General features: G+C 41.7%; 1 protein-coding gene across 1 annotated transcript in view; it reads right to left on the minus strand.

Moving 5' to 3' along the window:
• cacna1g (calcium channel, voltage-dependent, T type, alpha 1G subunit) overlaps nt 1-15051 on the minus strand; it is a 239374-nt gene that overhangs the window by 160156 nt on the left and 64167 nt on the right. Inside the window, exon 8 of the mRNA XM_055654095.1 lies at nt 11297-11667. Within this exon, the coding sequence (XP_055510070.1) occupies nt 11297-11667 (371 nt within the window). The remainder of the gene's footprint in view (nt 1-11296; nt 11668-15051) is intronic.

A 15051-nucleotide genomic window follows, 5' to 3' on the forward strand; every position in this document is an offset into this window, starting at 1 on the left:
TGCTCTGCACCAGTACATTGGAAATATATCCCTCTCTGGTACAATTTGTCAACTGTTAGATTCTCGTGACAATGTGTCACGGTAATCGCCTCAGGGCCTAGCATGGGTAAGTTCTGGCTGCCTTAATTTTATATTAGAGGCCACTTAACTGCCAAACATTAATGAGTCGCTACAAAAAGCCAAGCTGCTAGCTGCATCACAGGTTGCTCATTTCCGCAGCTACCATTACGTATTCAAGAAATCTTGTCAAGCAACATTTTGGGGTTAAATGAGTTGCTTTAAGTTGTAGACATGTTAAAGAAATTAGCTAAAACTTTTGCTTCCTTTGATCGAGGCCCACTAAAAGGAGGAGTGTCCAACAATAAAGAGTACCCAAGGCTATCGTACTATCAAATATTCTAACTCTGATTCCAAGGTAAATACAAAAACAAAAACCGATGTGAGATTACTAAGTCGACAGTATATTTTTCTAGTTCCTATTTCTAATATTTTGTTGTTCTCCAAATTTCTATTTGACTAAAATGTAGATGCACTCTCTTCCCATAAAACTGTATTCTGTCAACCTATGATTATGGCCAAATGGAGGAGGAGCCTGTAAATGCACATGGCATCAAAGGTGGAATTTTCTGAGTTAAAATAAATGGCCTTGCGCAAGGACATCCTGCTAGGGCCACTCGATATAGGAGTTGCGGATCTATCTTTTCTGGGGCCAATTATGAGTCGGACTGTCTAATCAACAGTTTGCAATGCTGACTTGACAGGTTTAGATTTTCAGGTCTAAAATATTTCAAGGATACCACACTGACGTTGAGGAGATTAATTCTGTGGCTATACAATGGACTACATTCCAACGTCTAGACACTTCCCGTTGTCTGCTCAAAGAACGTAGTTATCTTATTTTTTTCTTTCAATAATCTTGTAAATGAATAATGGAATTGTTCCAAGAAGCAAACTGCTGGAAGAACTTAGCGGGTCCAGCAGCATCTGCGGAGGAAACTTACAGTCCGCAGGAAGAATCTCGATCTGAAACATCAAATGTTAATTTTCCTCCATACATGCAATCTCATCCACTGCGATCCTCCAGATTTGTTTTTAGCTCCGGATTCCAGCATTTGCAGTCTATTCTGTCTCCAATTATTTTTTTTCAATTACAGACAGGGATCCCAACACCATGTCTGGAAATTTCCAAACACACTCAGCCATTATATTCATTTATTCAAGTGGATATAAATATCCATTCACTTTGCAATGTTCCACTAAAATTAAAGAAATCATAAGATCATAGACATAGGTGCAGAGTTAGGCCATTTCAGCCCATTGAGTCTGCTCTGCCATTTATTCATGGCTGATTCTTTTTCCATCTCAACCCCATTCTCCTTCCTTCTCCCCATAACCTTTGCCACCATTCCTATCAGGAACCTATCAAGTTTCACTTTAAAAATACCCAATGACTGGACCTCCACTGTCATCTGTGGTAATGAATTCCACAGATTCACCGCCCTCTGCTAAAGACATTCTTCCTCTTCTTCATTCTAACGGTACGAAATTTTATTCTGTGCCCTCTGGTCCTACACTCTCCCACTTCTGGAAACATCCTCTCCACATCCACCCTATCTAGACCTTTCATTATTCTGTAGGTTTCAATGAGATCTCCACTACATCTGCAGGCAATGCATTCCAGATTCTAATCTCAAATTGTATAAAAATGTTGATCTTGTTAATCTCTTAATTCTTGTTCCTTTTATTTTGTACCTGTAACCTCTAGCATTTGATCCCCCTCTCCCCTACCAAAGAGAACACCCTTCCACTAACAACTTTGTCATTTTATGTACTTCCATCAGATCTCCTCTTTCTTCCTCTGGCCAAGATAGATTGGCAATTGATTCTTAAAGGGTTGATGGTGGATATGCAATGGAAGGCATTTAATAACTGCATGGATGAACTACAATTGTTCATCCCAGTTTGGCAAAAGAATAAATCAGGGAAGGTAGTGCATCCGTTGATAACAAGGGAAATCAGGGATAGTATCAAAACAAAAGATGAAGCGTACAAATTAGCTAGAAAAGCAGCCTACCAGAGGACTGGGAGAAATTCAGAGTCCAGCAGAGGAGGACAAACGGCTTAATTAGGAAAGGGAAAATAGATTATGAAAGAAAACTGTCAGGGAACATAAAAACTGACTGCAAACGTTTTTATAGATATGTGAAGAGGAAAAGATTAGTTAAAACAAATGTAGGTCCCTTGCAGTCAGAAACAGGCAAATTGATCATGGGGAACAAGGACATGGCAGACCAATTGAATAACTACTTTGGTTCTGTCTTCACTAAGGAAGACATAAATAATGTCTCCTGCACCTATTTTCTATGTTTCTATTTTTTCACCGTGAGGCAGTGATGACTGTTGAATGCATTGCTGACAGCATCACATCCACAAATGACACTGGAAAATTGTCAGCAGTACTATGGTGGATAGCCTGTGGAAATGGCCATACAACTGGCATGACTTCAACCAGAAAAGGCGGTGGCTGCATTATAACATACATTAGGAAGCGTCTGAACATGAGCTGCACGTATAAAAAGATGCCACTGGCACCAATGTTTAGGTTTCAATTTCCAGTTAAGATCATTTTGTTGATGCAGAACTGTGCCACATGGACCAGGGACTTTATTTAACTCACAGAATATCATTTCATACTGTAAAATCATACAGAATGAACGCAGATCATTTGATTGTATTGTGGGAGACAGTATTGGAGGTCTTGATGGCTGAGTTGCTTCAGAAGGTGGAAATAACTGAGAATAAAACACACACTTGATCAGTTTTCCAAGAGTCTAACTCAAAAGGTCTTATATGCTAATGTAGTATCTAACAGATAAGTAGCAAACCAATAATCACAGAGAAGAACAGCCACATTGTAGGGAACTAATAAAGAGATGTTGGCCCATTAAGCCTTTAAGAAAGGACCAGAGCAACTGGAGGAAACGATTTTGTGCTAAAGATGCACAAAGCAGCTTAACATGACTAAGTTCATGCTGTCAGTGTGAGCAAATGGGAGTCTTCACAACTCTGTAACATAGTTACTGATCAACAGATTTAGGGAGGTTGATTGGATAATATAGTGTGAATGCGACAAGCTGTGATACATACTGTAAAAGGCAGATTTGAAATTTAGAATTGTACCTGAATGAATAATAGAAACATGCAGCTTCAGTGGTTGAGCAAATACAGGGAGTAAAATGAGTCTAATGTGGAATGAGTTGGATTACACTAACGGCTTGCTTAAGATTCCATGGAAAATCACCTGCTCAATGCAGTGCATTCATCAGCATGCTCAGATTTTTCTTCCTTTGTATATCTTCAGTGTGGAAGTATAGAAAGCACTGGAGATCAAATAGGGAAATATTTTATTTCTTGCTCTACTCTGGAGCCACTAATTGCAGGTGGGTTACATAGTTTAACAAGCCAGAGCCATAACCAGTGCATCTAATGTACCTCCGTACACATGAATGAAACACTTAAAATCTTAACCTGTTAAAAGCCATATAGGTGATGCTGTGGTTTTGGCTTATGGATGCAGCATCGAGAAGTGTGGTTGTTATTCCTGGGAACGCTGCTAAACTCCGGCCTCAATGTTATTCAGAACCAAGCAGCCGCAGTGATCTGACACAATTTAGCCCATAATGTTGTTATAGAGAAGCCAATTACATTTTTTTGAATACATATATGGGCTGTGGTCACTGTAGGCAAGGCCAATATTTATTGCCCATCTTTAGTTGTCCTTGAGATGGTGGTGAGCTGCTTTGGAGGCCTGTGACAGTGTGGTGAAGATAGTATTTGGCACGCTTGCCTTTATTGGAAGAATATTGAATGCTGAAGTTGGCGCATCAGCCATGATCACAATGAATGGCGGTGCTGGCTCAAAGGGCTGAATGGCCTACTCCTGCACCTATTTTCTATGTTTCTATATTTTCTATCATGCTGTAGCTGTGCAAGTCACTGGTGGGGCCACACTTGGAGTACTGTATGCAGTTCTGGTCACTCAGATACAGGAAAGATGTCATTAACTTGGAAAGGGTGCAAAAGTGAGTTACTCGGATGTTACCTGGGCTTGCAGGCTTGAGTTACAGGGGTAGGTTGGATAGGCTGAGACTTTTTGCTTTGGAGCATAGGAGATTGTGATACTGAGATGTAAAAGATCACGAGGGGCATGAATAAAGTGAACAGTCTCTTTCCAAGGTAGGCGATTCTAAAACTAAAGAACGTAGGCTTAATGAGAGAGAGTTGAGATTTAAGAGGGTCCACATGGGCAACTTCTTCACTTAGCAGATAATCCATATCTGGAGTGAGCTGCCAGGAAGCTATAGAAACAGATAGAATTCTGACTTTTAAATGACATTTGCATTGATGTGGATTGAGAGGAAGGACTTAGAGAACTACAGTGCAAATGAAGGCAAATGGGACTAGTCAAGAATGCCCACTTGATCGGCATTTACAAGATGGCCTGAAGGGCCTAATTAACTGCTGCACAGTTCCGTGACTAACATTCAACAACCATTAACCAGTTTTCCATACAGTTGATTAGATGAAAGGGTTATAATTTTACTGAAACCTCTTGGCTATTTCTGGAGTAAATATCTTCTATATTGGAACTGAGAGGTTGGCTGGTCCTAAAGCTTTTGCACAACATTTTACCTTTGATATCTATTGACTTCAGTTTTACCAGAATTCCGTGATGCCACACTGGAATAAAAATGCTCTCTAGATGTTAAAGGTAGTGTCTCTCACCTATGAAGTTTAACTTTTTTGATATATTTCAGTAGTTTTTATTTATTGGGTAATAGCTTGATAGCACAGTCCATGACAGCTTCCCCCACTTTGCTGATGATCGAGAGTGGACCGACTGGGTGGTAATTAGTTGGATTGGATTTGGCCTGGCTCGTTTTCCACATTGTTATTGAAATGCCAGGATTGTAATTATACTGAAACAGCTTGGCTGTTCCTGGAGCAAAGATCTTTTGTATTACAGCTGAGATGCTGTGTGGTCCCATAGTTTTTACTGCATCCAATGCTCGGAGGCATATTCATATCACATATGTAGAACAATTCACTTAGCACATCTGGCTAAATATGATTGCAAATACCACAGCCTGTCTATGGCACGCACATGCTTGGCACTGTCATCCTTGAGGATTCCCTGCCTGAGTCCGCACTGCACCTGCTTTGGTCTTCTTGCAGCTAATAATAAAGCAGGGGGTATGACAGGCCATCATGAGGTTACAGACGGCAAAGGAATGTATTTCTACAACTACTGTTGACTCACAGTGGCACAGTTTTGAGCTGCCTGATCTCTTCTACCTGAATGTACCATATTTCTCACCTAACAGGATGAAAGGTATCCTTGATTTGTGTGACTTTGTCTTCACACGAATGGTACGGTGGTCATTCCTACTGTTAATGATCTATGTTTCTGTAACAGGTAGATTGGTGAAGTTGGTTTATCCTTCATGTAGGATCGCTCACCATCTGCTGCAGACTAGATGTGGGTTCAGAAATCATTCTGCTTGGTCCGTACTGATGCTTCTGAGTTACACTGGGTATAGGCATTGACATCCCATAACTAGGGTATATTCTGTTCCTTGCTACTTTCAAAGATTCTTTCAAAAAAGAAACCGAAATTGAACCCAGGTCTCTGACACTGTAGGCTTGTTCTCAATAAAAGAGAAATGTGCCCAAAATTTATGGAAAGAAAATATTCTTGTGAGAGCCTCTGTTTCCAGGTTTCATGGTTTGAAACCACAGACACATTTCTGCCAAAAAGCACAAAGGACTGGAGTAACTCAGTGGACCAGGCATCATCTATTGAGAATGTGGATAGATGATGTTTCGGGTCGGTAACCTTCTTCAGACTGATTGTAATAGAAAGTTGAGGTGGGTCGACACAAAACCAGGCAAATGCGAGGTGAATTGGGGCGAGGACAGTAGATTAACAGATGGGTGGACAAAGGCCAGAGATGAAAAGGAGATAAAAGGCTGTAAGGAGGAGAGAGGCTTGAATCGTGTGTGAAAAAAGAATGCAGGTGGAAGGGGATGGGGGTAAGGGGGAAAGGTGGCAGAATAGTGGGAGAATTGTGTGCGCATCCACGTGGAGCACATGGAAGAGGGGAGAAAAGAGAGGCGGGGGGAGTAGTTAGTTAGTTTCTAAAATTGGAAATTCAATGTTCATACCTTTGGGTTGTAAGTTACCCAAGCAGAGTATGAGGCGGTGTTCCTCCAAGTCCCAAGACAGAATGTTCATTATGGGAATAGGTATGGGAAATGGTTAGCAACTGGTAAGTCCAGCAAGCACTGACAGACCAAGCGCAAGTGTTTGGTGAAACAATTGTCTAGTCCACGCTTGGTCTCGCTGATGTAAAGGAGGCCACATTCGGAGTACCAAATGCATTAGATGAGGTTAGAGAAGGTGCATGTGAACCTGTGTCTCACCTGGAAGGGCTACTGGGGTTCCTGAATGGGGGTGTACAGACAGGTGTTACATCTCCTCCGGTTGCAAGGGAAAGGACCTGAGGAGGGGGTGGTTTTGGGTGGGAAAGGATGAGTGGACCAAATAATTACAGAGGGAGTGGGCTCTGCAGAAAGAGGAAAGGGGTGGAGATGGGAAGATGTGGTGATGGGATCATATTGAAGATGGCATCAATGATGCAGAATAATGTAGACAAAATTGCTGGAGAAACTCAGCGGGTGCGGCAGCATCTATGGAGCGAAGGAAATAGGCAATGCTTCGGGCCAAAACCCTTCTTCAGACCTGAAACGTTGCCTAGTTCCTTCGCTCCATAGATGCTGCCGCACCCACTGAGTTTCTCCAGCAATTTTGTCTACCTTCGATTTTCCAGCATCTGCAGTTCCTTCTTGAACATGCAAAATAATGTGTTGGTATGCGGAGGCAGGTGGGGTGAAAGATCAGGACAAGGGGAATTGAGGTTTTCAAACACATTTCAGAGGTTTTTGATGCTACTTTATTGCTCACACACAATTTGATATATGTTTAAAATGCATGCCCTGTGAGAGTCTGCTACGCATAACCTTCCAAACCACATAATTCTCACATTATAACCGGGTCCATGGACAATGAAAGATATTTATTTTCCATTGCACAGAATTAAGAAGACAGTGCTTTTTAAACCTGTTTCTAGGGATTGCATCATCCCACACAGCCAGAGTTAAGATCAATTATAAGCACCACAGGCAAAGTTGTCATTGACAGTAATTAAATGCATTGACAAGCACAATCCCAGCGATATACATTGGACATCTGCACTGAATTAGTTCAGTTTCTCAAAAGAAGAATAACACCTGCCTTCATAAGAAAAGGTTACATTCATCCTGAAAGCTAAACTATTTTTTTTATTTTGCCATGTTCTTTACCATTTTTCTCTTCATTCAAGGAGATAAGCAAGAAACCATGATCCTGTCAGTTCTTTTGCCTTTCCAATTACAATAAATTGATGCCTTGAGTATGAATCAATAATTTTAGAGCGAGACCTTAAACATATTAAAAATCAAGTTGCTTCAAAGCAACTCGCCTTAGATCAGTGGTTCCCAACGTGGGGCGTACGCCCCACAGGGGGGCAATTTGATTTTTAAGGGGGGCAATTGAGCGCGACTGAGGAGGTCTGCGTCCAAATTTTCAATTTTTATTTTTTAGGATTTTCCATCAGGTAAACATATGTAGTTTATGTTTCAGATGTTATTTTGAGTAAATAATTTTTTGGGGGTAAAAAAAAGATCTTTATTGTGTAGTTATTACATAATCACCGCGCCATTGCTCTTTAAATGATAAGAATTATATATCACCACATGGGGGGGGGGGGGGGGCATCAGGATTTTAGAGGTGATTAGGTGGGGCATGGCCAAAAAAAGGTTGGGAACCACTGCCTTAGATAGTCCCTCAGAATTGAGGATGCTTCCAGTCTAATTCTGTAGGCTTTGAGTGGGCAATGAGGGCAATATGGAAATCAACCATAAGTGTGGCAGGTGATATTTTACCAGGCAGGTGGGCAGCTTGAGAGGTGGCACTTGATTTTCCTGCCAGGTCCTGATGAAGAGATGAGGTTCTATAATCAGTGCCTTTGCTCCATTTTAAGCAGTCATCAGCCACAGATCCCACAAATTGGTGATGCTATTAATTTTTTTCTACAGTGACTTTGAGAATAGCCTTGAAACGTTTCTTCTGTCCACATGGTATTCTCTGAGTCAAATACCTTTTTTTCGGAGCCAGATGCAAGACATGCTCAATCCACGAATATATATTGTGAACTGACTCAATATCTTTAGCGCTTCAATTCTGGGATTTTTGGCCAGGGAATGAACATAGACATAGGATTTGAAGGATTTTGTCTAGATAGAAGTGGACACTCTCCATTGCTTTGGGGCACCTGTATACAGAAGAGTGGGGGAACTAAGGCTTGGTAGAAAATGAGGTCAGGATTTCTGAGAACTATATTCCACAAATTGTCAAAAGCTGTACCATTGCCCGAGATCAAGCATCACTTCGTCACCAACAACCTGCTCCTCAAAGCTCCTCACTCCAATCCTTCTCACGGCCTTGGTCCAATCATGGATCAAAGTGCTGCATGCTACACACAGGGTGAGGGCGACCGCCCTTGAGATCAAGACAGTATTTGACTGAGCACACCGTTAATATTTTTCTGATAACCCGAAGTTGATTTATTTCCATCCCAACAGCGCCTTCACCAGAAAGAAACAGCTGTGCAGAATGATGGCTCGCCACCTCCTCTCAAGAACAGTTGTTGGATGTACAATAGATGTGAGTCTAACCAGTGAAATCCCCATTCCAATGTAAGAATATGGAAAAATGAAGTTGAAAACCATTGTCGGAATATGAATTCTCAAAAATCATTTCTCACAATACTTTGAAGCAAATCCATCATAAATTCAACAACTGCAATTGTGTTCTTTCTTGTATCTCTGGTATGGAGTATATAGTCCAGTAACAAGCATATACTTGTAATAATAATATTTTTAAATATAGGAATAAGAATGCACTGTAGCCCTTTGGCTCTGTTCTGCTTCTTGGTAAGAATTTGGCGATCAAGTGCCTCATTTCCTTTGATTCACATGCCCATTAATGACCCTCTTGATTCTCTCATCACCCATCTACACCAGGAGTAATTTACAGTAGCCGATTAACCTAACAAGTTGCACATTTTTGGGATGTGGGTGGAATCCAGAGGACCTGGCGAATCATGCATGGTCTATAAGAAGGATATGCAAATCCATAGCATCTGAGGTGAAGAAACCTCTCGTAAACTTCAAAGCTTTCTTCATCTCCGTGTGAAGGAGCCAAAAGTTGCTCAGTATTGCATAAAGTACCAAGACATTTCCATGTCATGATTACTTTATTGGTTTGTAATGCTTAACAATATCATGGGAAACCTAGGTACAATGTGCCCCTAATTTTTGATGTAGAGGTGGCTATCTTGGTGGCAGCTATCCAAATGGTGGCTATCTGCGTGCAATAGACTGGAGAAGGGTCTCAACCTGAAACATCACCCAATCCTTATCTCCAGAGATGCTGCCTGTCCCGCTGAGTTACTCCAGAATTTTGTGTCAATCTTCGGCATAGTTCTAATGTTCATGGTGTATAAAGTTGTCAAGATGGTTATCTAATGTCATCTTGTTAGTCCACAGATCAGCGGCGATCTCATAGAGCAGAGTATTGGGCCTGAAAAGCTAAATAGTCTACTCCTATTCTTTTATTCCTAAAGAGGCGTGTTTGAGGCCTCTTTGGCATTGGTTGGCAGCCATGGTAAACCATCAGTGGGAGTCAGGGTTGAGTCTATGGTTGGGCGAAGGCATGGATGAAACTTTACACCGTCCACTTGGATTGGAGGGGGTAGCTGTTGAAAATCAATAGCTCAGGTTTTGGATCTGGATATTGGTCGGGGGGGGGGGACGAGCACCAAAGAAAAAGTACTTTGATAACATAGATGTCAGCTGAGATCAGCTGAATTACAATAATTTCTGGCTGAGTTCTTTTTAATTATCTTACATAAATAATTCAATATATAATGCATTTTAATTTTTTGCTGATGACGAGTTTCAATTTCAATTTGCACCTTTTTTTTCATTTCCTGTCCAACATTTATTTATTTAGTTTGTAAGGCGAGATGAAAATTGTGCAGTTTCCTCAATGGATTGTTGTCTGTGAACTGTTCTGAAGCAGTTGCTCAGCTAATATGACATCTGGCTGCTGGACACCAGGGAACCTCTTTCAATTGATGCTGCTGAGCAACTGAGCTTGTGTAAGGGACGTCGATGGCATAAACATCACTGGATCTTTGGATCTTTCTATCGTTCCACTGCCATCACAAAATCCAGATCACTTCCATAAAATGGACAACAAGAATGACGGGCTGCACACTGGCGCAGCTGGTAAAGCTGCTGCTGTACAAGAGAGCTGGGTTTGATCCTGACCTCGTGTGCTGTCTGTGTGGAGTTTGCACATTCTCCCTGTGACCGTGTGGGTTTCCTCTGGGTGTTCCAGTATTCTCTCACATCCCAAAGATAAGCAGGTTTTAGGTTAATTGGCCTCTGCAAAATTAATTGGCCCTGATGTGTAGAGTGGATCAGAAATTTAGATAACAGAACTAGTGCGAACAGGTGATCGATGGTCGACATGGACTCGGAGGGCCAAAGGGCCTGTTTCCGTGCTGCATTTCTAAACTGAAACTGATGATGGAAATTTATATTAAGGGGCTACTCACTTAATTCAGGTAGCTGCAATCCAAAAATATCATGCCAAATTATACTTAAGGACATTAAAGGAAGCCAGGGACCTTTATTGGCAAAGCCATTTTGGTCAGGTTCAAAATGCCTGCTGAACAACTGCACTTCTGCAAATGTGACACAGGTGTAGCCTCAGTGGCCTCAGCCCTGCTCTCTCATCCATCATTGTTAATTGTGTGTGTGCACTAGATTCTCACATTCCCTTGATTCACAAGCGATACATAAAGCAAACCTGCTCATTCATGCATTAACAACTGAAATTAGAGTCCAATTAGTGTAATAAAACACCCCTAGATAATTTACATGAGCATAATAAGTTAAAATTTGATACTGAGCCAACTTGGTCAAAGAGCTAGATTTAAAGGAGATTCTTTTGTCTACCTTCGATTTTCCAGCATCTGCAATTCCTTCTTAAACTCTTAATACTTTAAATACATTGTAAAGATACAAACTTAACAAGGTGAGTTTTGAGTAACTTATTCTGCCCTACCTGTTCATGGTATTCAATCCCCATGCTTAGTGTGTTGATGAGAATAGCAATCATTATTCCACGACCAAAATATTTGCTGTCAACAATTTTGCGACAGGTGTTGCAGATCATGTTCCAAAATGCCCAGCATTTCTTTGTTCTGGGTTGCTTGCGTTGAGGGTCTCGTTGGTCATTGTACTGAGCATCCTGTGTGAACTCATACACACCCTCACTCTCTGAATCCAACGTCTCATTGTCCGTCATCTTGGATTCATTGTTCCTGATGCAGATGGGACAGCTCTGTGGATCGCAGTTCAGAATGTCGGCTGTTCCACTGGGAGAGCTATAAGGTAGGCAGTGACCTGACAATTTGCAGGATCCTTTACAAGGGCCTGCAGGTGGGGGAGTAAAGAAAATCACATTTGGTCTATTTATTTTGAAAAATAGGAATGTAGAAAACAAAATCCAAAACAAATTCCTAAACCACCAGAAACATTCAGATGAACAATTTAACTTTTTCAGTTGATGATAATTCATGGGATTAAAAGTTGCTGTATCAATCTGTAATATGAATTCTTATTCCTGTTCACATGCACACTCTTTTGTTTTTCTATCTTGTACTGTTGGGTTATCAATAAACACAGTTAAGGGCTTGTCCCACTTTCACGACCTAATTCACAACCTTTTTTACTCATGGACATTTTTCATCAGGCTAGAAAAACGCCCCGACCTACTTGATGCCACGAATACCTACAACTATGACTAGCATCACGGCCTACCTACGACCTACCTACGACCTCCTATGACCTTGTGACGACCATGCTGCGAGTATGTCAAGGGCAAACTCGGCAGAGGTCGTGAATTAGGTTGTGAAAGTGGGACAGGCCCTTTAAGCAAAATCCCTTTTCATTTGGTAGCACATACAGTACTACTTACCTAAGTATAATACTCAAAAGACTAACTGAAAGCATATAATACATTTGTAATGTACAAATCTTTCTCCTTTCACACTGAATAATTTGCTGCCAAAATATACTGAAAAAGCAGCAGTGTTTATTGAGTTAATTGCATGTAAAAGACAATGGACAGAAAACCTTTATTATCTGCATCTATTCTCAAACACATCATTCAGGAAGCCCAACGATGAGAACATGGTACAATTAAAATGAAAGCACATGTATAAGCAGATACAGTGCATTGAGAAAGTATTCAGACCCCTTCAATTTTTCCACATTTTGTTACGTTACAGCCTTATTCTAAAATGGATTAAATTCATTTTTTATCAGCAATCTACACACAATAGCCCACAATAAAATAAGTGAAAACAGGTGTTTAGAAATTTTTGCAAAATAATTAACAATAAATAACTGAAATATCACATTTACATAAGTATTCAGACCCTTTACACAGTACTTTATTGAGGCACCTTTGGCAGTGATTACAACCTCAAGTCTTCTTGGGTATCACACTACAAGCTTGGCACACCTGTATTTGGGTAATTTATCCCATTCTTCTCTGCAGATCCTCTCAAGCTCTGTCAGGTTGGATGGGGAGTGTTGATGCACAGCTATTTTCAGGTCCCTCCAGAGATGTTCGATCATGTACAAGTCCGGGCTCTAGCCGGGCCACTTACGGACATTCACAGACTTGTCACAAAGCCACTCCTGCGTTGTCTTGGACATGAGCTTTAGGTCGTTGTCCTGTTGGAAGGTGAGCGTCAGCCCCAGTCCGAGGTCCTGAATGCCATGGAGCAGGTTTTCATCAAGGATCTCTCTATACTTTGCTCCGTTCATCTTTACTTCGATCCTGACTGGTCTCCCAGTTCCTACCGCTGAAAAACATCCCTACAGCATGATTCTGCCACCACAATACTTCACCGTAGATATGGTATTGGCCAGGTGATGAGTGGTGCCTGTTTTCCTCCAGACGTGACACTTGGCATTCAGGCCAAAGAGTTCAACCTTGGTTTCATCAGGCCTGGGAATTTTGTTTAGATGCCTTTTGGCAAACTCCAAGCGGGCTGTCATGTGCCTTTAACTGAGGAGTGGCTTCTGTCTGGCCACTCTACAATAAAGGCCTGATTGGTGGAGTGCTGCAGATATATTGAATTGAATTGAATTGAATTCCTTTATTGTCATTCAGACCTTACGGTCTGAACGAAACTTCGTGCCTGCAGTCATACATACAATCATACAATAATAAACAACACTAAACACAAATTAACATCCACCACAGTGTATCCTCCAAGCACCTCCTTACTGTGGTGGAGGCAAAAATCTTAGGGCTGCAGTCTCTTCCCTCCTCTTCTCCCTCTGCGCTGAGGCGATTCCCCACCGGGCGATGGCACAAACAATCCTGCGGCTCACCGAACCCCGCAAACGGGCCGGCTCAAACACCGCGGCCCGGGGTGGTCGAAGCTGCCGCCCTCCAGTCCAGCTACCGCCCTCACGGGAACGTCACAGCTCCTCATGGGAGCGCCGTTCCAGGGTGAGTCCTGACTGGATGCCTCCGGAGTCTCGAGGTCGCCAGCTCCGCCATTAGGCCTCAGCGCAGACGGAGGCAGAGAAGGGGGATACGACAAAAAAGTCGCATTCCCCCGAAGGGAGAGACAGCAAGTCCCGTTTCAACCCCCCCCCCCCCACCCCCCCAACTAAACACAACCTAAAAACCAAAAACTTAACTAGACAAAACAAAAAAAAACAACAAAAAAGTAAAGACAAACGGACTGCAGGCGAGCCGCAGCCGTTCACCAGCGCCGCCACTTCCGGAGTAGTTGTCCTACTGGATGTTTCTCCCATATCCACTGAGGAACTCTGGAGCTCTGTCAGAGTGACCACCGGGTTCTTGGTCACCTCCCTGAATAGTAAGTCTCTATCCTAAGGCCCTTCTCCCCCGATTGCTCAGTTTGGCCAGGCTCTATGAAGAGTCCTGGTGGTTTCAAAGTTCTATTTAAGAATGACGGAGGCCACTGTGCTCTTCGGGACCTCCAAAAAATGTTTTATACCCTTCCCCAGATCTGTGTCTCAACACAATCCTGTCTCGGAGGTCTACAGACAATTCCTTCGTCTTCATGGCTTGTTTTTTGCTCTCACATGCACTGTCAACTGTGGGACCTTATATAGACAGGTGCGTGCCTTTCCAAATCATGTACAATTAATTTAATTTACCATTTGTAGACTCCTATCAAGTTGTAGAAACATCTCAAGGATAATCAATGGAAAACGATGCACCAAAGCTCAATTTTGAGAGTCACAGCAAAAGGTCTGAATACTTACGTAAATGTGATATTTCAGCTATTTATTTTTAATTATTTTGCAATAATTACTAAATTTTTCGCTTTTATGAGGTATTGTGCGTAGATTGATGATAAAAAAAAATGACTGTAACCAATTTTAGAATAAGGCTATAATGTAACAAAAAAGTGAAGGGGTTTGAATACTTTCTCAATTCACTGTACATTGGCAAGGTTGGGTGCCCAGAAAGGAGAAGAATAGTAATCACCAATAGGTGAGTAGGTAAATGCAGTTTATCAGACAAAAGTTAATCAGACAAAAGTTAAAGGTCTGGTATTGGCCCAATCCACAGACAAACAAACCTGCAATGGATCATACCTTGTCTCATTTTGTAAGTGGAAAACCAAGATACAGTTGAACAGACAATTTGAGAATGATCAGGCTATCCCATTACGAAAACTACTCCAAAACAAAAGCTAGCAAAGTTTGAATTTCTCCAGCATTTTTGTCTACCTTAAAGTTTTAGACTACTGGCTTATTGGC

The sequence above is a fragment of the Leucoraja erinacea genome, chromosome 23 (genome assembly GCF_028641065.1).
Source record: "Leucoraja erinacea ecotype New England chromosome 23, Leri_hhj_1, whole genome shotgun sequence".
NCBI lineage: Eukaryota > Metazoa > Chordata > Chondrichthyes > Rajiformes > Rajidae > Leucoraja > Leucoraja erinaceus.